Source organism: Aphelocoma coerulescens, chromosome 4 (genome assembly GCF_041296385.1).
Source record: "Aphelocoma coerulescens isolate FSJ_1873_10779 chromosome 4, UR_Acoe_1.0, whole genome shotgun sequence".
Classification (NCBI taxonomy): Eukaryota; Metazoa; Chordata; class Aves; order Passeriformes; family Corvidae; genus Aphelocoma; species Aphelocoma coerulescens.
In genome coordinates, this window is record NC_091017.1 from 3986633 (window position 1) to 4013070 (window position 26438).

Consider the following 26438-nt stretch of genomic DNA (forward strand, 5'->3'; position numbering starts at 1 on the left):
TCTCCAGGGTTACTTCTGCTAAGGGAAAGGAAAGATGAAATTATGATGATTTTTCCAGCTGACTGTAAATGACATTCTGCTTTAGGAAGTATTTGGATTATTGCACTGAAGTGCTAGGTATAGCGGTTCAATGTTTTCCCTCTTTGCAAACTACAAGACTTTTTTAGAACTTTTCCTTTGCTATTGGTGGGGAAAATGAATTGATTTTAGGGTAATAATACAAGTTCTTCTTAGCCCTATTTTATTACATATTTTTAAATCAATTCTTAACAGAAGTTTTAATTACACATTACTTACTTTAAAAGGGCAAAGATGCTTTAGATTGTTGATTGTGCTTATAGACACTTGGTTTCTTTTTAATTTTCTTCCATCCCCATTATCCCTTTCCTGTAACCAATTTCAGTATTGCTAAGGCACTTTCACTCAAATTGACATACATTCAAAACAACGCACTAAAATTAATACATTCTGAACCTATGCTGCTATTTTTTTTGCATATTTATTAACTTGGAACCTCTGAACCTGATACAATGGGAAGGAAGAGTCTTTTCTCTCTTTTCATAAGCAAATTTCCTGGTAGATTGCAACAGAAAATGCTCAGTCCTCCTCATTAATGGATCTGTCTTACATTTCACATGGCATGACTTGAGCAGTAACGGGTGGGTTTGCAGCTTAGAACAGACACACCTAATGAATTCCTGAGCTTCTTGAATTCCAGAGCTGCCCATTTGATCATTGTACAGAGATGACCATTGTCTCAATACCCTGATTAATGTGGAACAAAACATATTTATAACTATAGTTTATTCCAAACCTGGAGATAAAACTGCCTTTCTGCTGCCAAGCAGTCAGCACCCACAGCATGTAATTAGCAACTTCCTTCCACTGGTTTGAAAGATATTACTACAATGTATGCAGATAGTGGGATTTTTTGGGCTAAGGTATTGAAAATTAAATAGAAGATACTGAAAAGAAACAACAAATGGTGTTTTCATCTGAAAGTTAGTGGCTTCTTAGAGGAAATCCATAAGCATGGCTGGCTTCCTGTATTGTTTGCTACAGAAAAGTCATTACACACTTCACAAGTGAAGGGTATTGTAGTAACAATAACAGAAAAATGTAGTTCAGTTATAGACTTTGACAGTATTGGGGTTTTTTTCTTCTCTGAGATAGCCTCTTAGCTGATGACATTTTTGACCACAAGCATTTCTTAAATCTTAGGCCACGTTTTTCTCCTCATTATATAGATGGAACTTGTAAAGAAAACCTTTCCCACTTTAACAAGTTTCTGATTAATCCAAAGAGCATTATAAATCTACACTTAGTCTGCCTTTTGACTAGTAGCATTTGTAATAGCTTTAAAAAAGTAATCATGAAATGACTAATAACAGGCAATTGCCTTGCTGCTCCTTGTTTTCAAATACCTACCTGAATTTAATGGCTTCCTGCCAGAAAATGCCAACAGAAATAATACAAATAAAAATTAGTGTTTGGTTAAAAGATGTCTCTAAACTTTGAAATGGCAGGACTAGATAAAGTATTTCTTTATTAATTGAAAACTGTTGCTATTACAAGTAACGCTCCAAACAATGACCTTTCCCTGGCTTATGGGATGATGCTCTGTGTAATCAATCTGTCCATTGTATAGAGCAATCTGTGGTGGGAGTTGTAGTAATGATATCATACCAAAAGCACCTAAATTTTGCACAGGTGTCAGTGGGACCAAGAGTTCAGTTGCAGACATAGAATCATGCAACGGTTAGAACTGTTTCTTGCAGTAATAGCCTGAAAAATGGTAAGACCCTTAGACAAGGTGGAATTCAGTTCATTTGAGAAAAAGAGGTTGCTGATGGTGCAGAAGGAAGTAATACAGGTGAAGACTTGAGTTGGAAGAAAAATATGGATGGGAAAGAGAGCATTCACATGTAGAGGCCAGCAGTAAGAAAGGCAGAAAGCTGAGTCCTTAGTTCATGGTGCAGACTAGCAGTTGTCCAGATGTGTCTGTTTTGCCTGCAGTTTGATAGGTTTTCCTCCTCCCTAATTTCTTGTCTGGATTTACTACTCATTTTCCTATTTTTTTGTGAGGTACCGTGTGCCAGGCAGAAATCTTGGCCAGAAGTGCAGTCAGTGGTGTCTTAAGATGTATTGCTCAAAGAATGGCTAAGACATCACTCCCAGGTCATGCTGCAATGACAGCTCAAGAGCAAAAAACCTGAAAAGTAGCACCAAGAAAGATGAAAGCTGTTAATATTCCTGCCAGAAGCGCTCGGTGCTGCAGCTGCTGACGTGCAGTGCTGCAGCCCTCAGCTGTGAGGTGTCTAGCACATCTCTGTGAGCAACCAAGTCCTTCCGAGGACAAGCGCTCTCCGACACGTTTCTGTCCAGGTTGGCCAGCAGCAACTTGAAAACAGCTGCTCAGAGAGAAGGGTAGGAGGAAAACCGTGAGTTTGAACTCACAGCTGAGAATTTCAGTCACTTCTGGCTGACTTCCACCCCATCCTTTATAGCCTGTTGTAGGAAAAATCCTTCGTAATAGAGAGTCCCCAAAACAAGACTGTATCAGGATATTCACCCAGTCGAGAAGCTTAATCTGGGAGAAAATCCCATTCTGTAGAATACTTAGAGGGCAACAGGATTTCAGAGGGACTCTCTGTTCCAGGGATTAATAACCTCATACATAGTAAGCCCTTGTGACAACAAGTTCTCTTTTCTACTCTAAGTCTGGCTCATGGACCTTGCACTGTTTTGTCGCTTAGACGACAGTAAAATTTGGGGTATTTAGATTGTGTCATGAGAATAAAATGGAGAAAAAGAGAAGAAAGTAAATAACAGTATTCCTGAATTAAGAGCTGTAAATTCTCCTGGTGTTTGGACAAGCAACATTCATGTGACTGTAGCTTTTTTTCCTTTAAGTTTTTGCCTTGAGTTAGTCATAGAAAGAAAGGACAGATAAGTGCCAGTGATAGAGTTAATCCAATGTATTGAACTGTCAACCATTAGGTGAGCTAACAATCACCGGGCAATTGTGAGGTAAATTAGCTAGATCAAGAGGGCACTTGTAAAATTTATTAATTTTATTTCCCATTTGTGAAAGCTCATGCAGTTCAGACAGGGAATCGTAACTCCCTCACCTGCAGTAATGGAGCAGCCCCATCTCCAGAGTGAGGGATGCAGTGTCAGTGAAAAATACAGTGGGACTAACTGTGTTTAACATAGGGTTAGAAAATTCAATAGAGAAAAGCAGCCAGGCTGCAAACACATTAACAGACATTCGCTAAAGATTTTAACCCTACATTGTCTGGACAAAATGTAATTGACCTCACGGAATTTCCACCCTTGTGCGCTACCTTTAGGTATGGCTGAGAAATCGGCCGTACCTAAAGCTGAACCGACAGCGACGGATTTGGCGGGAGGGTGTGAGTTAAACTTCCCCCTCAGCGCGTCTGCAGCAGGCGCTTGCTAAATTGGTTTCGGAGGAGCGGAAAAAAAAAATATCATACTTTATTTAAGACAGGGATTAAGAATCCCACAACTGAGGGAGTCGCAGCCCTCGTGTGGGAGGGGGCGCCGCAGGTGCCGTGAGGGGCGGACGCCGCGGGTCGCTGAGGGCGGGAGCAGCCTGAGGGCCCAGGGCTGGAGCCAGCCCCGGCCCGGCCGAGCCTCGGAGGAGGGCGGGCGATGTGGGAGGCGGCGCGGCGGAGCCCCCGCCCGCCCCTCGCCGGCGAGTGCGGCTCCTCCTCCGGGAGGGCGCGGCGAGGCTGCCGGGCGGTGCTGCACCCCCGGCGGCAGCCCCGCCGCACCTCCGCGCCCGGGGCGGCTCCGCGCCCGCCGGGTGCTGGCGCCTCTCCCGGAGGAGCCTCTGCGGAGGGCACAGAAGGCAACGGGATCTGCGGGCACCGCGCGGGGACATGTCGGCGGAGCGCGCCTGGAGGTAACGAGCGGGGCGGGCGGTGCCCGCGGGCCCGGCGGGGCGAAGCCGCACAACTCCGCGCCCGCCGGCCCCGTGCCCCTGGCAAAGTTGTGCCCGAGCTGCTCGCAGGCTCCCGCTCCCCTGCGGGCACCGCCCGGGCTGGGAGCGCGGCGGGACGGGGCGCCTGCCCGGCGCTGAGGCTCCCGCTGCGGGGGCAGCGTTTGCGGGGTTGTTCTCTGATGTTTCTTGGGGTTTGGGTTTGTTTTTCTTGTTTCCCGGCGCGCTCAGCATCTGCCTGGCGCGGTCCCCGCACCAGCCCTTCAGTGGCTGGGCTTTTCCCTTTCCCTCTTTCGCGGAGTTGTTCTGCGCGACGCTGTTGCCCTCTAGTGTTTGCGAGAATTTGTTATGGCTCTGCTGGGGAACAAAATTAGTTAGCCTAGTGCGGTAATTATTCCTAACTTCAGGTAGTTATAGCTGCCTGGATTCCCCAGATCCCATCAGAAATTGGTGTGTGTTGCTGTTCGGTTCAGCTGTCACTTGCAAGCCCCGGGAAATGGCAGAAAACTTTTATATTATTCAGTTTGCTACCTGATGTGCTGATAATTTCTTCAGGTTTTGGTGTGGTGGGGTTTTCTCTTCTTAATAAAATGGTGAGTGGAAGAAGTGGGGTTTCTCTCACTGTCAGCATCCCCAGTCAGGTCTCTCGGAAGAAAGCGTTGTGAACTCTGCCTTACACTTGGCAATTGTGGGAGAAAAGAGAGGGGAAGTAATGGTATGGGCATGGACCAGACAGTGTGCTGGACATTTATCTCAGAGACCTTGAGCAAATCATTTACTGTTTAGATAGTGATGTTTCTGCGATTGCTGGAAAATAGTAGGGTTTATCTCAGAAGAATTGTGCGATGTCAAGAGCTTTAAGATCTTTACATAGAAAGTATTGTAGGAAGGTAAAGTAGTAATCTGAAGACTAAACCAAACTTCTGTGTTCTGTTTAAGTCTTCAAAGCCTTTTTAAAACTATTTTTAAATATTGTATATTTAATTTTTATAAATATTTTTTATTGACAAAGTGCAGTGCGTGAATCCCTATCCTGTAAGGGTCTCTAGTACTGCATTGGGCAATGCAGCATGGAGCCAGGGAGATCACAGGTACAATAGAAACTGAGAACTGCTTGCTGCAAGGACTTGAAAAAGAATTTCTATCCACCAGGATTGTTGTTCTGCCTAAGCCATTTCCTTTTTTTTTTTTTTTTTTTTTTTTTTTAGCAGCTGGGAGAGAATGTAAGTCCTTCAATATTCACACATTCCAGGGTTTGTTATGTGATACTGAAGGGTCCCAAAGACTTCTCTTGACAGTTCATGTCTTTTATCACCATCTTTACAAGTTGAAAATGTCTTTTTAATATGCAGTTGTAAGGTCTCATTTTCAGCCTGGATTTGCTTGTTTGAGCTGTTGCTGCTTGAATACTTTAGTCAGTAAAATAATGCTGTAAGTAGGGGTACTCAGTGTTTGGCATCTACTTTGGTATTTTCATAATTGATTTAAAAATCTGAGAACTGCTGTTTCATCCCAGGTTTGGTTGCGTTCAGTTGCACTTTGCTGCTTCCTACCATGTCATTTGTATATCCAAAGATTCCCGTTTTAGTAACACTAACACGACTTCCGAATACTTCCTCTAAACTCATATTTCATAGCGACTGGCTAGAGCAGACCTTTATGTTCAAAGCAGTTAAGTAGCATTTTAATTAGTGGAGATTTAAATGTCTATAGTAATATGCTGAACAATATGCCTCTCTTTTTATCTGCTCTTCATTTAAAACTCATCTTTCATGTAATATATCACCAGCATGTCACTAGCACTGTGGTAGTGTCCAGGTTGGTAAAGAACAGAATGAGAATGTAGTGATGGGGATTATTAGAAGAAAGTTATTAAAAATATGTCCCCAGACAAATGTAATATACCTGAATAACACTGATGACTACTCAATCCAGAACTAGCTCTGTTTTAGTAGTCCCTGATGAAAAGGATTTTTGTTACCCTTTAACAGTATGGTTTTTATATGTAAGTATGACCCAACTTTATTGTTTCTAGTCAAGGATCACAGTAAACAGTTACCCTAGCACAGGCCTGAGTAAGACTAAACCAGATTTTTCTTACTGGGTTTTGAAAAATTTGATTTGAGAACAATTTCTCACTTATTTAGGGATATTTTAGCTCAGCCCAATGCTTTAATCTTGATCGTTTTAACACAGTGGAAAAAAGTTTCTTGCAGTTTTAAAAATTGTGTTGATACTCATGATTCAACTTTAATAGATTTTTATAAAATTCTGCACAATTTGATGTGCCTGTGCAGGTACCTAGTTTCTTACTTGAGCATGTGTTCGTACTGGATTGAGAACCCCTGTGAAGAACTTAGTGGGCTGTATTCCCAGCCAATGTTGTCTCCTGGAAGAGTTTCCATTAGGGTCATCATGCTGAAATGATCTACAGAAGCCAAGACTTTGGTCAGTTATGCTTACCAATGAAACAACAAACTAAAGAAAGCTGCAAGTGGTAGGAACTCACCAGGCTCCTTATGGTGTGCTTCAGGTCTTTGGAGTACCTTACAGTATCTGTTCTGTCATCGGTCCTGCTTTGTTAGTGAATTAAAAATAACCAAAACAGAACAAGGAGAACAAATTATAAACTCCCAAACACATCCAAGTTGAAGAACTCTGTTCAAATGCATTGTTTCATGCTGGTTGCCTTCAGATGCCTGTAATTGTGACTGCCCAGCAGTGCTGCTCATAATGGTAACTCTTCTGCTTAATAAGGTGATACTTCTTTCCTGTACCAACAAGATTTTTATGTGAACTAGTCCTGGGCTGTAGAAATCACTTCTACAGTAGACAAGAAGAACACTGAGTCTTGCTGTCTATGTTCATAATAAAATGCAAAACTTGCTTCCATGACTCAGCTTTCTCTCAGCAGCCATAGTGAGTCTGTAAGTTAAAAACCAAATTCTGAATATTCAAAGATGCTAATTTTCATCTTAAAGGGAGCATTTTGATACCTCCTACTTTGAACAGCAAAGGTAAAAGGTTCTGGTCTGAATTTTAAGATGGTGGCATGAAAATGCAGATTAGGAGATCAAATGCAGGTTGTAGGAGATCAAACGCGAGTTCTTCTAAAACAATAAGGTTCTAGATAAAAAACCAAACAGACAGATTTTATTGCTTCAAACCATGGAAAAATACCATACAAATTATTTAATAGGTGAAATTTATTTCAGCAGCACCTTTACGGAACCTTGGATTCATATCATATCTGACACCTGTTTTCAGGTGCTCTGAGATAACAGGTGGGACCATATCCCCCTGTCACTGAACTCCACATGACTGTTGAAACCAAAGAGCTGAGACTGCTCATGTCCTCTGTGGGTCTTTTTCATGTTTTTTCACTGAAACAATACTAACAAGCTTGTACTCTTGTGAAGACTTCCTAGAGTCTTTTTTCTTTTCTGTAAGCCTTTTTCTTATACTTGGATATTTTTTATTGATGTTGAAGCTATCATGACTTCTCCTTTCTTTGTCATGAAAGATTCTACAAGTACTGTCCTCTTCTGAAATGCAGCTTCTCACAGCTTACTCAGTGTAGGTGCATTCTGAATTACACCTTTTGTCTGGTTTTACTGTAGGAACAGATAGCAAGCAAGGACCATTTTCCCTGAAGCCAGGTCTAAAGATATGATAAAGGTCACTGTCATGGCCTCCATAGATCCCACAGTGTGTGGTGTGTGGTGCATCCCAAGAATGTCACTGTCAAGGGGGCGTGATTATGAGTTATTTTAGCATGGTGCTGTAATACATCATTAGAATATCCAGCAAGTCCTGTTGCTCAGGGGGAAATGCTGCTGTCCCTCGAGGAAAGCAACTGTACCTTGTCAAGGCTTTGAGACTGTGTTGATACTATAACATGTGTGTTCTCTTCATGTTTTCTTCTTTCTATGTTGTTTTGATCTCCTGCCATACAAACCAGTCCTTAAGCAAGTGAAAATTACATAACATCAAGCTGATACAAGAGAGTGTGCATTTAAAACTTGTGCCTTGCTCTGTTCCATCTCACTCCTCACTGTCTTCAGCAGGGAGTGTGCCAAGTCTGGCTGTGTCCTGCTGTGTCTCAGAGAATTCCTCATTCCTCACAGTCAAACCTCACATCTCTCTTGGCATTTCCAGCCACTCCTCCTTACAGCTGCACTCTGTAGCCCCAGGGGGTACCTGCAATTAGGAGATGAGGGTACAGTGATAGGGCTTTTCTTGAGGAAAACAGAGGTTTCTGGGCTGGCTCCAGATTTTTGTCTCTATGGAATGACGTTAGGAACCGTGTTCTTGCTGCAAATGTTTCTTGGGTTGCAACCATTCTCTAATACCCAGTTCAAACAGCTCTGTCGCATCAGCCCTTCCTTGCTCTGCACTTAGGTCGGTGTCAATTCTCATTTTTTTCATATCTAGACCAGCCAGGTCTGTGGTTATCAACAAGAAGTAGGTGTATGTACAGCTTTTCTACAGAATGCAGTCAGTGTTAATTTTAGGCACTGAAATTATGTGTTTCTTGGCATTCAGGCAGCTGAATTGGAAATGCAAAATGAAGAGAACTCTTCGTGTGTGTAATGAAAAATCATCTGTCTGGAAACCTCTCTCTGGTGTTACTCATTCAGGATGGAGCTTCTCTTTGTCACCTGACTTGTTACCATATGAAATATGCCATCTAGACTGATACTCTTGGAGCTAGTGCAGCAAGGGTTGGACATTTCAATACTTAGGAATGGTCTTTGAGTTCTTCTAAAGGTACTTTCACAGGTCTTTATGCATTCTTTAATTTCTTTCCAGATATATGCCTCTAGAAACCGAGAAGCTTGGGGTTATGTTATTTTTGTCTAACACTGATTAGTGAGCCTGGGTGAAAGGCAGGTCTCCTGCCTAAAAACTTTGAGCCGGACCTTGTGCAGCTGCAGGTAAGGTTCAAGGCTGCGTGTAAGTCCTTCCAGAAGAGAAGTGGTTGATAAACAGGTATCTGTGAGTAGAAGGTGAGGAGAATAGAATCTCTCCAGACAGCAGGAATCTTGCTGTGAATCTTAACTATGAATGAGACAGCTCACATACACCTGCTCTTCATGTTGAATTTTGCAGTTTTGATGAATAGGATGCCTTGTAGTTTCTTTTTCCCCTCATCTGATTTTTCTCATTTATTTTTACTTTGTGCTCATCGTGGCACTAGGAAGATCTGTCTTCAGGATTTAATTAAATTTGTGGACATTACACAGGTCCCATTAAGTACATCGTATTTTTTAGCTTTTTTGAAAACCTGAAGTGAAAGACAAATTTGCTTACAATGTAGGATAAGAAAAACAAACAACCAGGAATGGAAGGATTAAGCTCTCATTTGGGAAATGACCATGTTAATGCCACACAGGTACCTTATCCTAATCCCATTTCCAGATGGGCCTGGGTGCATACTACACTGCAGTTACAATGGCATGTTCTAGATTTTCACACACTTAATATTTTTCAAAATCTGCTTTGGACCTTCGGTTATGACTTATGATCATTATTTTATGCTTGTCACACCATCCAGTTGTTTTACTAGGGAGTTTTGACAGCAGTTGTACTGCTGGCTTGAAAAATTACTCTTTCCTTACGTACAAGATAGAGCATTAGTATATCCTTAGGTGGTGTGCCTGTTAAGTTTAGCTTTTGATTTATTACTTTCTCTTCTCAAATTTAAGAGCTTGATTATTCTGTGGGGTTTTTTTTTAATGCAAAGAAATACGAAGTGCTTCTAACAATTTGCAAAACTACACCATCCAGTAAAATGCTTTGTTTTCCTGTAATGTTGTAGGAAGGAAGTTTTGCTTTAAAAACACTCCTATAGTAGGTATAATATAGAGAATATCAGTATATGTTCATACAACAGTTAAGATGTGCATGTTTTGTTAAGAACTCCTTGATTCTTTGAAAAACTAATACAAGATAGGATTTGTTTAATCATGTTCCCCCAGCTTTTTAGGGGCAGAAGGAAGAAGGTTATAAATTTTCTTCAATATTTGAGTTGTTAGCAGTTGTCTACTTGGAGTTAACTTTTATCTTTGGGTAAAAAGAATTTCTAAAACATAGTAAATTCTTAGCTTTTATGTCTTGCTTTTCAGGGCCTCTGGTGTGTACCCTACTTTATTTGATCCGCTGAGTTGAGGAGCCTGTGAGATTCAGAGACCTTCAAATGCATGTGGCAACTAGTTGGGGGCAGGAAGAAATACAATATTGCAAAATTCTGAGCTGTTGGTCCCCAAACCTCTGGCTGGCAGTGATTTCTTTTCTCCCCATTAGTTTAAGTGGATGATACTTCACAATTGCCTCAATTAAGTCTCTGATTTTCTTCTCTTCTAGACTATACCTTCGGTAAAGCTCTGTGGAAGATAGATGTGTGTGCTGCAATGGTGACATAAATATTTCAGAGGACTGGAACAAGTTGTTGAGAATCTGTTTGTTTTTCATGCTGCTGTTGAGAGCTATCTAAGGCAAGTAAACACCATGAGTTTTATCCTGAAACTTCACAGACATTTTCAAAGAACAGTAATTTTGCTGGCCACTTTTTGTATGGTGAGCATAGTTATTTCGGCATACTACTTGTATAATGGCTACAAACAGGAAAATGAACTTCCTGAAACCTCTTCAGAAGTGGAATGTGGTGATCCTCAACTGTTGCCATACAAGCTGATGGAGATGAAGACCACGAAGCCTATTGATCCCCTGAGGACAGAACTTGTAGTGCTGGTGTTTGTGGAAAGCCAGTACTCAACGTTAGGCCAAGATATAATAACCATTCTGGAATCTAGCAGGTTTCAGTTTCACATTGAGATTGCATCTGGGAAAGGTGACCTCCCAGTGCTTATAGACAAAAACAAAGGCAAATATGCTCTCATAGTATATGAAAATATTCTAAAGTATGTGAATATGGACTCTTGGAACAGAGGCCTTCTAGATAAGTACTGTACAGAATATGGTGTAGGTGTGATTGGATTTCACAAAGGCAATGAGAACGGCTTGCAGAGCTTTCAGTTGAAGGGTTTTCCTTTCCATGTCCACAGCAATCTGGGTATTAAGGACTGTTGCATTAACCCTCATTCCCCACTGCTCCATGTAACTAAATCTTCTAAGCTTGAGAAAGGGCCCTTGCTTGGAAATGACTGGGCTGTTTTCCAGATTAATCACACAGCTTATCAACCAGTGATATTTGCAAAAGTAAAGACACCAGAAAACATTTCTCCACCTGCTGCTGTAAGTGCTCTCTATGCCACGGTAATTCATGACCTGGGGCTCCACGATGGGATTCAACGAGTCCTTTTCGGAAATAACTTGAATTTTTGGCTGCACAAGCTGATTTTCATAGATGCCATCTCTTTCCTCTCTGGAAAGAAGCTCTCACTGTCCTTGGATAGGTACATTCTGGTTGACATAGATGATATCTTCGTTGGCAAGGAGGGAACAAGGATGAACACCAACGATGTACAGGTAAAGTATGTGCAAAAACTAATGGTCATTACAGCAAAGTGAGTTTTTTTTATCTGCAAGTGTGAATAGTTTTTCATAGTTGGAACTTCAGGGCTGGACCCAGGAGCTGTTCATATTTAATGCACATGTTGAGAGTCTTACAAGCAGGAGGTAAATGTGGTCAGCAACAGTAAATGTCAACATAAATTTTGAAGAGTGAACTGGGTTATTGGCTGTTTGAAATTCCTGGATGTTAGGAATTGCTTGCAGCATTTCACCTCTCTCATCTCTGTTTTATGGCACTTGCTTGCAAGGAAGGTTGGTGTTAATACTGGTCTTAAAAGCTCATTCTGTCACTAAGTGACTTGACAGTTTCCATTTTAACATTTGGAGTTGTGCATTCCTGGAGGTTCTTTTCTACTCTGTTGTGCTGTTCAAGTGAGGTGATAGTTGTTGGTCAGTAGCAGTAACATCTTAACATTATTTCTTCCTTGCTTTTTGTGAGCAGTGTCCCAAAGCAGGTAGCTGGAGGTCCCCTTTCTCAACTTGGTCCGGAAGGTAAAAATCTGTAACGTGCTGATTGTTGCCCTGTTTGTGCTAAAAATAAGGGAGAACGTTTTGTTAGAACTTTGTTAATGGAATGAGGAACTGCAAGAAGCAAAGACAAGGGCAGCACTGCATGCAGTGGGTTATTTTTGTTTCATTTTTAACTAAGTTTTTGGGGTTTTTTTCAGTGCTAATGTATTTGTCAAGCTACAGCAACTCTGCAGTGCTTCCTTAAAGAAAAGGTTTGACCCTGCAGCTAAACTTTAATTTCCCATGAATTTGCAGCATACACTCTTTTCCAAAACATGCTCTGTACATGCAATTATAAATGAGATTTACCTCCTTGTTAAGTAGATGTTTTCCTTAGGCAAACAAATTGCATGGGAGAGAGCAGAAATTAAGGTGAAACTCAACAAATGGTTTTCCTGTGGAGAGCATGATGGCAGTGTTTTTGAGTTAGGTGAGTGAGCATGCTTGGAGAATCTCCTAAATGCAAAGTCAGATGGCAGGAAAAAAGTCAGATCTGACGAAGATCACTGACAGAACCTGCGTTGTTCTGCAGAAGCAGCGCTTTCTGGTAACAAAGTGGGTGAAATAAAGCCTGAATAAATCCATCACCGTGTTGTACAATAGCAGCTGGAGACAGCATGTTTTGTACTGTTTCTCTTTGCAAGTGACACCTTAGGACTGTAATTTTAACATAAGTTAGAGTGTTTAATTGCCAGTTACATACCAGAAACAGGAGACTATTGAGACAAATTTGATTACAGCAGATACAGAAGGATAAACCGTATTGTTTGGGGAAAATAATTTGCAGTATGTCAGAAAGTAATCTTCCCAAAATAGAACTGTCATATTAAATAGAAGTAATATCCAAGTGGAAATAACTTTTAAGTAGGATAATTTCATTTGTACAGAACTGTATTCTGAAACAATGGAATCTGAAAAAAGTGTTCCCTTCTGATTCTCCATCTACTTATAGTTAAAATGGTGTATTAAACATGTTGTTAGGGCTGTCAGAGGCAATGCATCTTCATTACTATTAATATCAAAGGAGTTATCCTCTGTGGCACAATGACATGTGGAAGGAATGAAACAAAGTCAATTTGCAGTTGTTGGAAATACATTATTGTAAAGTGTATTTGCAGATAAATGACATCTCATTAAACAGGAGTTTTACTGAGTTCTGCTGCAGTGACTGTGACGGAGAATTGGGCGCTGCAAGTGTGAAAAGAGGTTCTAAATGTAGACTTTGTATAATTTCGGTGCTCAAGATTAGCTCATTTCCACTAAGCTTACATTTTAAATATGGGCAATATAGAATTGAGCAGGATGCTCTCCTATGGTTTAATTTTGTTTGACATGTCTCCTAGTTAATATTCTCTGGATATACTCATGTCTGGTAGGGCTGTGAGCTGGAGGAGAGTAGGGTGAATGTTTCTATCTATATTCTATTAATGCAAATCAGTCTAAAACTTAAGGAAGCTCCCAACAGCCAGAAGACCTTTAGGGTTGGTTCTGATGCTCTGTGGGTAGGACAGAGTTCAGAAGCTGGAAGGTTAATGCAGAACCAATAGCAAAAATCAGGTACCTGTCATCTGGTCCAAATCCCCTGCTCAAGCTGGATCATGGCCAGGTGCCTTTTGACTGTGTCCAAGGAGAGAGGTCCTGACTGCATGTAAGATTGTGGTTTCAAAGGAATTTCTTCTTTAGATACCTAAAGTAGATTTGCAAAGTGGCCAGAATAGTTAATATTTGGAGGCTTAACTCATTAAGGCTTAACTTCCCTGTCCTTTACAGTGTGTCAAGTGGAGTTGAGCACTTGGAAAAATTGCTATTACAAGGTTTAATGGTAATTTTTTATCAGTATTATATATTGACCTCAGAAGAGGTCAAATTAAAAGCAGGCCATCTAAAATGAGTGTCTTCTGTACCTCTAAAGAGGAGGCAAAGTGGTGGTACTTCAGCTTGAGTACCTTTAGTGTCAGGAACGCAAGTATAAAGAGCCCTTCTGAAAATCTTTTACAAACATAGTGTATACAAAAATACTCCTGTAAATGCTTTGTTTTGTTAAACAACAGATGAAGTTTATTCTAGTTTCACCACAGCTTCTTCAATTTAAAAAAAAGGACCCGAGCTACTTGAAAGAGTGGTTCAGATTTTTAGAGTACGTGTTACAGATTTGCCCGTCTCTGTGTAACGTCTAGGCTGATAGGAAATAGTTCTTCCATGTAAGATCCTGAGTGGCTGTCACTGTGCATCAATAATAACCATCCATCTTCATATTTGTTTACTTTATCTTCCTCTGGTATAATAGAAATAATAGAAGAGAATGTTTCCATGGTCTAATTGCCTCCCACTTTGAAAATAAGCTTGGTAATAACAAACTCAACATTCATATTTTAGTAAGTTTTTCTCTCCTGTTGTCTGTCAGGCAGGAGGGACCATTATGCTGTGACAATATTATATTTTATTTTCCTCATGTCTTTTAGAAAGACTTAAGAGCCTGTGCAGTGCAAATAATTCATTTAAATGGACATACAGAGAGTAATCTATCTAGATATCCACGGCGTAAGTTTATCTTAATAGACCATGATTGTCCTGGCTGACAGTCTACTAATTTAACATCTCTTTTTGTTACAGTTACTCTTTGTGAAATTTTTATTACTATAAAGCGTTGAGATTTTTCAAGGGAGAAGCAGATGATAAAAGGGGGGAAATTAAGTGTGATTTTTTTTTTTTCCTGATGACGGTTTGTTCAGTGCTGGTGGTCTAGGCCATCTACCTTTCCCTTTATTTCCCCAATACATGCACTTTCTGTAATTCCTTGAGAGTTAATCAAGTTCTCCAAGTGAAAAATTAGAACACTGCCAAATTATTTTTTCCTAATAAGTAGCTGTGTGAGCTCCTCTTGGCTGTCTGGTCCTTTGTGTGCTTTCCAAAAGAGACACTTTGTATTGAAGTCAGGATGGGGTTCTCTTCTCTTTCTTCAGGTAAGCCTAACCTTTTCTACACTTGTAGTTATTCTTTGTAATTACCAAGGCAAAAGCTTCGTTATTAACCATATCCGTTACTGGAGGGGGATGGTAGATCTTTATTTATCATTCTGGTTTGGGAGTGCTTGGGCAATGCATCTGTTAGTGTATACTTGCATTGCAGTGGGCAGTACAAGATTCCGGCTGCAGCCTTCCAGCATTAATCATTGAAGAACTGGAGAAAAGAAAGAGCTGCACTCTCTGTGCATCTTCTGTGCCTAACATTGTTCTGGTAATGGAGAGGGTTTAGCCAAAAGGAATCGATTCACAGCACTTCAGTCTCCATCTCTTACACAGCCTCTCGTCTTGCCTGGCTGTTGAGGTTTGTAAGGCAGACACCTCTAATGGAGCTACTTCTCTAACTTCCCACTAGTAGACATAAACATAGAAAAAGAGTTCATCTTCAGGCAGGCACTGGTTAAGTGAATTGCACCTTAAAAGCGTGTGACTAGTGTTTATAAATTGTTTTCAGAGTGACTAAGATCAAATATAAACATTTGTATTTGGTCAGATCAGTCCTCTTCCATTTTCCATAGCCAATGCTGTCACTTCTTACTTACTTTCTTAGTAACATTGGTGGCCTAACCTTTTGTTTAATATAGTTCTGTTTAATAATAGATTTCTCCACTAAGAGCTAATTGTTTATTCCCTATATTAAATTCATCCACATTAGTCAGCACTTCTTAAATTATTGCAGTTGTTTAAAACCCATTAAGTGTCTTTTCACCCTGTGCAGCATACATGGAAAGAAACCAGAACTTCCCAAGGCAAAGCAAATCACTTGGCTATACATTTTAAAAATCCAGTCATGGGGCTGTTGAGTTTTTCTTGCATAGGAATGACCTAAATATTTGCCTCAGAAGAGAATCTCATATATAAATTGTGTTAAGGCAGAAGGGCTAAAAGGTGCAGAAAGCCTGAACTGTCAAGACAAAGGATGGTCCCTGTCACAGAAAGAAGTCTAATTCTCTAAGTTAATTGCTTCTTTATCTGTAGGATCACATAGAAGGTTATCAGAAAAGAAATGACAGATGTGTCATCGAATGTGTCAGCTGCAGAACCCCCAGAGATACTCACAGCTGTTTCATTGCACTGAGCCATGAATCTTTCCTTTGGGGAGATTCAAAAAATCTCTTAGATCGCATCTTTAAATTACGTAAGAAATTAATGATTATGAACTTCTGTTGTGCTAAATCATTTTGCATTCCCAGTCCATTAGCCATAATACCTGTATTCCGTTGGAATGTATCTGCTGTGTGTGTACATACATTCTTTCTTAATTTGACCTGAAGCTTCTAAGGTATTTCATATTGACTTGTTGGAAATAGCAGGTAAAAAGTGTGTTCAGTTCTTCAGAAGTGTCAAGGAAAAGGAATATTACTCTCTGGGGTGTCTCTGTAGCTGTCTGATGCCCTAGGAAGACTGATTTACTTGAGCATATTGTGTCAGCTGTAGTAGTGTGGAATGTCGCACACTCTGAGACAGTAGAGAATTAGAATTAGATTTCAGAACTAAACCACAACTTTAAAACTAGTTATAAAAATTGTCTTACATATTTTATGGGCTGCTGCCAGTGTACAGTATGCTCTACCAGTCAGCCACCATAACATCTGACTTCTAAAAGCCATTTGGCTTATGTGCCAACCTCTGTGAATTTTAGTCTAGTAAGATTGATACAACTGCTGCTCAATAGAGCCCAGCTCTTTTTGTTAAAATCTCACTGATGTTTGGAACGGAAAGCAGGATAAAAATGCTTCCCCAGAGCAGGAAGACTGCAGAGGGGCCACAGGGCCGCAGAGGAGCTGGCTCTACTCTGAGTACGACTCTTCTGGGGCTGCCAGAGTAATGCTTGGACTTCCTCATGGGCCTCTTCCTCCTGTTTTGCACCTGTGTGAGCTGGACACAACCAAATCCATGGAATAAGCATGGTGCTAAGTTTAATTGAGCGGTTTATCCATGGATGATGACAAAAACCGTGCATGCGGTTTTGGTATTGCAGCCTTCGTTCCTGTAAACTCAGTGGTTTGCGTTAGTTCTGCTTTTGCTGAAATTCTTATTTGTTTTGTCAGGTATTTTGTATTTGGTTTTCTTTGGAAAATGAATTTTTGGAATTTTTTTTTCCCTCTGTTTAGTTTTGCAATATTGGAGTAACTGAATCTGATGGGGATTTTTGTTTGGTTTGGTTTTTAATTTTAATGTTCTGACGCTGTACATGGAAACCTAAAAATATTTCATGCAGACTTAAGTCTTGAGACAGTGATATTTCAAGGATTGCACCATCTCCTTCTCTTACCAATTCTGTGGCAGGGAGCTAAGAGAAGAAAAATGCATTTCAGTTGCAGAGTTTTGTGGTCAGAGAGACTGCAGAAACTGTTTCTTGGCATGGTAAATCCTATCTTGGCATGATAAATCAGCCTCATTGCCCTCAAAGATTTGAGATCTTTGAGGTCAGTGAGGCTGATTTGCTTCAAGCTCTTGTACCCCAGCATTGGACGTGACTGTTGGTTATACACTTCCTTGGTTACCTTCAGGATAGAACCAAAGTAAGGAAATCACGGCTTCTGTGGATCTGCTGGTGCTTTCCCAAGTAAGGGATGTGCGCTGTGAGTTCAATCATCTGCATCTTTCCAGAAAATTGGAGTAATTTGTTTTCATTTCTAAATTCCCCACATTTCTTTGTGGTGGTGAATACTTTGTTTTACTATCCTTAGGCTTAATGTAACAATGGTGTCTTCTTTTTCTCAATGGAGTTCTGTGATTTAAGGGCTCTTTTATTTAAAATGTAAGGAATGACACTCACCTGACAAGTGGACTAACTCTGAATATTTGGTAATGCTGTTCCTGCTTTTTTCCCTTGACTTAATTTATTATGCAGAGATATCTTGACTCTTGAGCATAAGGCTTCCCATCCAAAGAAATCCTCACAAATGCTTAGGTCCACCCAGTGTGCCAGCTTGCACTGAGATAATTTTTGGTTCACAGCCACACAGTTAGCAAGCTCTATCTTCCTCTGTCTACTAAAAGTATACACTTTAGGAATGTAGGTGGGTATTTTCATGGGTATGATAAAAAATGCATGTGATTCTGCACACTTTGAATGTTGTCAGCATAACCTAAACTCTGCAGTGTTTGGGTTGATCCATCTGGCCATGAAAACAAAAGCTGCTGTCGTCAGTCCCTCTCTTTCCTTGGATTGCAAGTTCTCTTGGTCAGAGGCTCCTTTTGTTCAGCAAGCACCTCAATAATACAAACAATAATAATGCAATACAGCTTCCCACAGAGCTGCACAGATTCATCATCAGCGTACGAGGGAGGGGCTGCTGCAGGATTTATTCTGGGCTTTTTCAGATGGCAAGTTAGCCATCCACTACCTCCTGCTAACAGAACTGAATAAAATTTTCACACCCAGCAAATAAAAACCAAACTGCAGACAGATCTAGAAGTCAAAGTCATTAACTGTGAAACATGATACCAAAAGTGAGCCTTCCTTCTTCCTGTTCTTCAGTCACATCAAGAGGGCTCAGTCTGGCAAGAAGAGAAAAATGAGAGTGGAAGTGGGACTCTTCATTCATTTGTTTCTTTTACAGTACAGCAGCATGGGAAGTGTCCTTTCTTCTCCTGTTTGGTCTGGAAGGTCAGTGCAGTGACATGACTGATTCTTGGTGATTATGCTTACAAAACCAAGTAAAGGAAAAGCTGTTGGTTTCCAGTTTATGTGTAGCCCCTCTTGGAATAACAATTACCTGTCTATTTCTAATTCCAGTTTCTTTTTCTGTGCACAGACCATAAAAACCTTACGACCAATTTTTTAAAGTAGTTACTCTTTAGGAGTAACTTTGCAGTCCTGGAGATGAGTTAGTGTTGCTCCTTAAAATGTAGCTTCATATCTGAGATAAGTAATAAATTAAATTTACAACCATTTTATATTGCAAAAATTATACTGTAATCCATTTGAAAATAGAAACAGTGGAGAGGACAAACAAAAAAGTCTGCAACTGTGCAGAGGAAGTCTCCCCACAATTATTCCAACCCAGGTCAGTAAATCCACACGACAAAGGCCCTGCCGTGCTGTGCAGAGGTGACAGGTTTGGTTTGGGAGCACTGGTTGCATTTTTGTGGAACTAATAAGCCACAGCTCTTCCTCAAGCTCCCATTTACTTGCCCTTTAGTGTTAGCAATTCTGGGAGTAAGCCAAGTGTCTTTTCCATCTTAAGTGGGCTTGGGCTGAAGATACCTCAGAGTTGTCCTTGATAGAATGCTAATCACACTCAAAAGGAGGCTGAAACTCAATTTTGCATTTATATAAAAAATGTTATTTTATGCTGCGAGATGCTCCTCTTATCCCTTGTCCTTTCCCACTGCCATTGTTAAAGGTAATAGAAATGTTGAAAATGGTCATCCTGAGGATATCCTAAAACAAGGTGAATACTAAAATGTAGCTCAGTTTGTAGTGTAAACTGGTTTTAAATCCAAACAGATTATGAAAAATATTTTACATCAGTGAAGTGTATCTTACTGACTGAGGAGGTTTCTAGAATATTGTGCTCAGTTCTGTGCAACTTGATTAGAAATATTTGGAGAGTGCTTAGAGATACCAGAATAGTCAGGTAATATCTGAGCAAAATGTGAAAAAATGCAAACTAAAGAATTCAGTAAGTAACGATGACCAAAGCAGAAAGCCATAGGCTGCAGATGTCTGCAGGGTATAAGCAGTGAGGATGGATAAAAATATTTAATGTAAGGCACAGACGTATTTAAGTGTAGGCTGAATAGCCAATAAAAGCAGCAGAATAGAGGCTAATATCCAAAAGGAAGTAAAAGAATTATGTAAGTCTTTAAAAATCAGATTTGGCAAAAGAGTATGAAATATGCTATTGGAAGGAATATAATACTGGCAGGAGATTTGTATTAAGATATGTTCTCAATCTCTTACAGTAAATCAAATGCAGAGCTCAGCTGGAATCCTGCATTTTGGTTTGGGGCTGCAAGTGTAGACTTTGGCAGCTGGGCTGTTTATCTGGGCACACCTAATTTTTGTAAGCTTGTCTTTCAGAAATGCAGGTATTCAGGAAAACAGGTAAGGTGTGTATTAACACTTCCAAAAAAATCATTTCCCCCCCCTTTTTCACTAGAGTCTTTGGGGTTTCTGCTCAGTTATATCCCTTAGACTTGATGCTATGTGGGGGCCAATGAAACTGTCAAAGTTCTTACTCACTTGAAATAAGTTTTTTGTAATTTCTGCGTTGTCTATATATAATCATGAAAGTATGGCTTGAGAAAAGAGTTATATCTGTTATTTTGTGGAAACTTTCTCTTGGGGTTTTTTTTGTAATTTCTTTGATACCAATGCTGATGTAGCTGGGGAATTTCATTCAGCAACTTTAGAACTACTCGTAAAGAGAAGGAAAAATCCATAACTTGTGACCTGTGGCTGGTGAGCAAGCTGAAGACTGAATTCCCAGCTGTGTCTTCCCTGGAGCTTTCAGACAGAGGGAGAAAATGAAAGGTTTTTGGTTAAAGACTTTTTTTTCTGTCAGTAAAGGTGAAACGTAGAAAAAGAGCTTTAGTTTTCCTCAGCTCACCCAAAACATAGGGACAGAGGTAGATAGCTATTTTTATTCAGGTAGTGTTAGGAGAAGCAGAGGAATCTCTTTGGCTCTATTAGGAAAAAAAAAAAGAACATCTAAGAAGCATTTGTGAATGGACTGTGACATTCGCACATTGCCCAGCCCGTGGAGTAATCTTTATTTAATATGCCAGTGATGTGGTAATTTCACAGGGAGAGCACTGGTTGCAGGGAGAGCAACCAGTTTATTTTGGGTTTTATCTAGATTACGGGGTTTGAGTCTTCATTCATTTGCACTTTCTTTGTTCTCTGGTATTTGAAACTCAGCATTAACACAAATACTGTGCTTTAGTCTTATTTGGGTGGGGGGAAGTATCAGCTGAGAGGTGAACAAACCCCAAGGTGTTTCTCTTTGATTGGTATCAGCATTTTAGACACAGCTTGTAGTCTCCAATGCTTCTTTCAAGGTACCTAAATAGTAGCTTGTTATACCTTAGTCTGTGGAGTTGAATTTTTCTGTAATCATGTAACAGATTTGTATTGTAATCATGGCCAGTGTTACTCTGTGGGAAAACACTGCCCAAATTTAAATGCTTTGAATTTTGTATGCACTGGAAAAATAGATAAATTTCACCCGCTCTTGAGCTCTTATCATTTAGATAATGATATAGACCAGACTTTGAAATCTTGTTTATTTAAATTTTTTTCTGAGCAGGAAGCACAGCCTTGTAGGCCTTTTTGGGGTAGATGGGTCTTAGTTTGTCCAGGCTCAAGCTTTGAGGTCCAGAGAACATTGGCACTGAAGATAAGAGTAAGGCTGAAGTTTTTCCAGAAGGCTGTATTCACACTCTCTTGGAATTTGATATATGTAGCACTGACACCACATTTTTACTTTCATTACCTAAAGAAATCGAATTTTTTTTTAATTTCCCTGTTTGCCTCTGTCAGTCCAGGAATTAAATTGAAAGAAGGTAGATTTATATTGGACACCAGGAAGGAGGGTTTTTTACAGTGAGGATGGTGAGGCACTGGTACAGGCTGTCCAGAGAAGCTGTGGCAGTCCCCCGCTTTGAAGTGTTCAAGGCCAGGTTGGAGCAACCTGGTCTAGTGAAAGGTGTTTCTGCCTTTGGCAGGGAGTTGGAATGAGGTTATTATTCCTTTCTTATCTGGATAGGGCGTGTGGGGCAGAGAGGGAAGGGAAGGGAAGGGAAGGGAAGGGAAGGGAAGGGAAGGGAAGGGAAGGGAAGGGAAGGGAAGGGAAGGGAAGGGAAGGGAAGGGAAGGGAAGGGAAGGGAAGGGAAGGGAAGGGAAGGGAAGGGAAGGGAAGGGAAGGGAGGCTTTGGAGACCTGATGTGGAGAGCAGGTCCTAGGCAGCCGCATAAAAGGAGCTGCAGGCTGTTGCACCTTGGGAATAGCAGTTTGAGAATCAAATTTGTGGTAAACTAGGTTTTACAGAATGTCACCTTTTGTACACAAGCCGTGGTGTATGAGTAGACCTGAAATGGCACCTCTGAAAACATCAGTGTTTTGGGCAGAGTAACGTGGCCACGGCCAAGCTCCTCAGCCCAGAGCCAGTGCGGTGCCCCAGCTGCGGCTGCCTGCACATCAGCTGAGCCCCGAGCTCTCTGCTGCTCAGAGATGAGGCCTTGCCCTTCTTCCAGAGTTGAGCCTTGCAGATATTTCCAGCGTGCAGGGCTGTGCAGAGCCACACACTGCCAGTGGCAGGGTGAGAGGGCCCAGCTCAGGGATCAGGATGTGCCACAGCCCCCCTTGTCCTGCAGCCAGATCTGCCTGCTGGCTGCAGCAGGAGCTACAGCTGGAGCTGGCATGTGAGGAAGCATTAAATAAGGAGCAAATGTGCTGTTGATAATGAATGTGGAGCTGGGAGCTCGGATCGTAACCTCTGTCCTTTCTGAGCTGGGTGACTATAAAATACATGCCCCGTTAGACAGAACAGCCATGCCACTGTGTTATCTGTGGCAGAACACTCTGCACCCTTCCAGACAGGATGTGAAGCTGTAGAAGTGTGGGTTGTCTAATGAAGGGTGCAGAGGTGTAATGCCTAACATTTCCTGGGAGCCAGACAAGTGTCACCACGAATCAGTGAACAACCCTTAGAATTTATCTGCTGCTGGTGGGATGCAATGGAGACAAGCCAGACTAAGCAGGCATAGCAGAGTGGCCCAGAAGTGACCTGGAACAGCATCTGAGGGATGGCCTGTCGTGCTCAGAGCTGAGGCAGCTGTGGGGCTGTGTGTGACTGCAGCTCAGCTACTGGAATGCTTCCACTGGGGCTAACAAACCTCACATTCTCTCTGTACTGACCATCACCAGATCACAAGAACTTACGAATATGGAGATTCTAAATGCAATTTAGAGCTACTTTGGTTTCACTCTGAGACCTCACCTCTTGATACTTGGGGTTACATAAGCAGGTGAAGTGTTAGGTAAAAATGTAACCAACAAGATTTCTATTGTATCCTGTCTGACCAAAATCCAAGGAAAAATAGGTAGCAGTAGAGTGTTTCAACTGACCTGGGATTTTTTTGACCTTTAATTAAGAGAAATGCAGGAATTTATTTCTGCTAACTGCAAAATAACAAGATCATTTAGCTGTTTAGTAATAGTAACCTCTTTCATCTAAGTACAGTTTAATTAAGAGCTAATAATGCAGACTTTCAGACAGAATCATGAAAACAGCATGCTAATTGCTTTGCTTTATTAAGTACTATTGGCACCAAGTATTTATAGCCTTCATGTTACCTTGCCATAATTAGCTCAATTCTCATTAGCTGCTACCTCAGCCTCCAAGAAGTGAGAAGTTGGTGAAGGAAGTTAGAAATATTTCTTAAATCTCTTGGGTGTACAAATGATTTACTTAGATGAAAGAGCCTAATTACTTGAAAACATGTAATTGCACCATCATCAAGATCATTATTGTATGTGATAAAAAAAACAACTCTAAAGGAACACCCAGTGACATTTAAAACAGTATGTCCTGATGAAAAAACTTTTGATTGAAATCATTTGAGCAACGTTTTCTGAAGTGACTCTTTATATTTTTAGGATTCTTTACTGGACCTCAGATTTAGATACCTAGTTTGGACAACATAAGATGAAGTTGTGGCTCCTGAACGTTTTTCTTCTATTGGACACTGAAAAACTTAAGGAGCACATAACTGGGCTTTGGCCTGATACTTTATTGACGCTTTGACGGAAAATTGGGTTGCCTGTTCTTCGCCAGCAAAACACTTTGCAGAAAAAGCTGAAGGTTTTCTTTGTTTTTTCTCTTGCCCTCTCTGTGTCAGCTCTGCTAAGAGAGTGCATAAAGACAAATTAAGCTTTCTTGTCCTTTGTCTGAAGGATAGACAAAATGTTTTTTTCAGGTACACCCCTATATCCAAAGCAATTATTCTTTCTCCTGTGTAGATTAAATGTTTATGGGTGTCATGGGTAATGGGTGTCAAATTGCTAATCGTAGAAATCCAGAAAGAGTAGGCTTTGCATTTTAATGATGTTCTAAAATACATAATTTATCATGAAGGAATCATTTTTCCTCAGAAGCAAAACAGCCCAATAAAATACTGATTCCCAGACACTTGGGCTGGCCCTTCACTGAGGCTGTCTTCTCTTCCTGCTTGTCATGCTGCTTCCCAAGACCCCCAGTTCTGCAGGAGGAGGAGGTTGAGGGAGGCAGGTGGTCAGTGTGTACCTGCACAGCAGCTTCTGATGCAGCACTCCCAGAGCATGGAAAGGCAAAGTGATGTCCCAAAAAGTGCAGAGTAAAAGGACATCACATCAGTTCCAGCTCATTAAACCTCTCTACAGCAAGAACTCCGCTCAGAAGTTGAAATGGCTCTAGTTCTGTTTCTTCCCTCTCTTGCAGGGGTTGGACAAAAGAGGAAATACAATATGGAAAAATCAAAATTGCTTCTGCATAAGAGCTCCCATGGAGGGGCTTGCTGTGCTTAATTTGGGTGCTTTCACACTTCACTTTCTATTAATTTGTCCTTCCTTTTCAGAAGGTCCTTGCCTTTATTGAAGAGCCAACACAACATTAGAGATTTTCCTCAAAAGCAAAATAATTCCTAATTTAATGGCTCCTTTGATAGTGTTGTCAGACAGTAAAATAGTTCAGCAAGCAAGAGTTGAGAGATGAGTGCTGCTTCCCAAAAATAGGAGGAGGAGGAGAAAGGCTTTTTGGAAAATGACGAAGCTGCCCTTGCTTTTGTTGCTGACATGAAAGCCGGTACTGATGTGAAGTGTAAGATGTTAATGCTGCAGCACTGTGAGGCTCTGTCTGTCTGCTTGCCAATTTAGTTGAAATGTACGTAATTACAAGTAGAATTAACAGCAAGTTGAACAATTTCTCTTTTCAAGTGCCTCAGTTCTTTAGCAGCTTTTGAGCAGGAAAATAGTCATAAATACGTTGGTGTGACTGCACAAAGAAGGCGTCGTTCCTCTTTGGTGAACTGGAGTTCAGCAAGGCAATCTTGATTTATTCCTTTGATCAGTCAAGGCATTTGGGTCTGAATAGTTTTGTTGATGCTGAAGAAACTACAACTGTCTGTTTGCTGAAGAAAGGCTGACACTTGTAGCTTCTCTATGCCAGACTCTGAAGTGAAATCATGTTGGGATATTTGAGGGCAGAAGGCAGGATGGCTTCCTGGCTATGGAAGTGGGAAGCAGGTTTGAAGATAGGAGTTTTATCCTTGCCTTTTCAGCTGATTTACTTGAACAAAAGCTTTTGACAGCCCATGTCATCTGTCCATGCCTGTGTCCTGTTTGTGAGAGGAGAAAATCTGTTCTTTTGCTGTCGGGATAACTTCTGTCTATTCCTTGGATTGTAACACGGCCTTTTTCTGAGATTTTTATTTTTACTGTTAGTGAAGAAAGGGGTCTTTCATCATGTATGGAATACTCACATTTGATTTCTGGCACTAGGAGTTTCCTAAACTGGTCTGTGAGCTTAGGAAAAGTTCAAAAGAAAGTACTCCGTTGGAGCTATGTACATGTTAGGGATTATGCAGCCAATGATTTGTTTTCCTTATAGTACCAGCAGAAATGTAACATGTATAACGTAAGCATATGAAGACTTGACTAAATGGTTTTAAAATACAGTCTTCAGTACTGGTGTATTTATGTAACATCTCATACAGATACCCAGAGGGGCTGTCCATAAACAATCATAAAATATGTAGAAAATACCAGCAGTTTACCCTCAGCTTACAAAACAGCATGTAGAAATGAAATTTCAGGCTTTTCATCCCCCTACTTTTCTCTCTTTCTGTCTTTCTGATGGAAACTCACAGTAATAGGCCCTGCCATCTGCTACTATATATTTTTCATGAGTTTTAACATTTTGTTTTTAGAACCTGAAATATGAGTAAAATGTCAAGTCGCCCAGAAAATAATCATAGGCACGACAACTCAAATGTTAGCTCGTCTTGTCTGTACCCAAAGTGGTTCACAGCAGGTCTGTGGCCTCCCTCTTCGCAGGCAGAGCAGGTACATGCTTGGAATTAGCTGATACATTCCCAACACAATGCGAGAAGGTGGGAACCACACTGGTAAAATTAATTCCCAGGGAAGAAGTAAACTCTGTGTTGCATTGTTACAGAAATGTACGGGCCTCTTGCCACCCTTCTCCCTCCTCCCTCTTAAAAGCCTGTGTGCCATTCTGGTTTTTCCATCCTGCTGAGACCAGACTGGAGATGAAAAGCTAGGAAGGTGTTAGAAAGGTACAGGATAAAACCTTCACCTCAAAAAATGCTCACAGCTCTTCATGTGGAGGGAAAGAAGTGAGCAGCCCTTCGTGCCCCCTCACTGTCAGGCTGTGCTCAGGATCCCCTCC

At 40.9% G+C, this 26438-nt stretch overlaps 1 protein-coding gene across 16 annotated transcripts in view; it reads left to right on the forward strand.

Annotated features, from left to right (window-relative positions):
* LOC138109326 (bifunctional heparan sulfate N-deacetylase/N-sulfotransferase 3) overlaps positions 1 to 26438 on the forward strand; it is a 260842-nt gene that overhangs the window by 204090 nt on the left and 30314 nt on the right. For 15 of the 16 annotated variants that reach the window (XR_011150408.1, XR_011150407.1, XM_069012538.1 and 12 more), the window contains one exon: positions 10334 to 11458. Coding sequence is in view for 14 of the 16 variants with exons in the window: in XM_069012538.1 (XP_068868639.1) it covers positions 10478 to 11458 (981 nt within the window). In the remaining 2 variants the exon portion in view is untranslated. Of the gene's footprint in view, positions 1 to 3785; positions 3932 to 10333; positions 11459 to 26438 lie in introns of those variants that run through there. The other variant, XM_069012544.1, reaches the window with a different exon arrangement.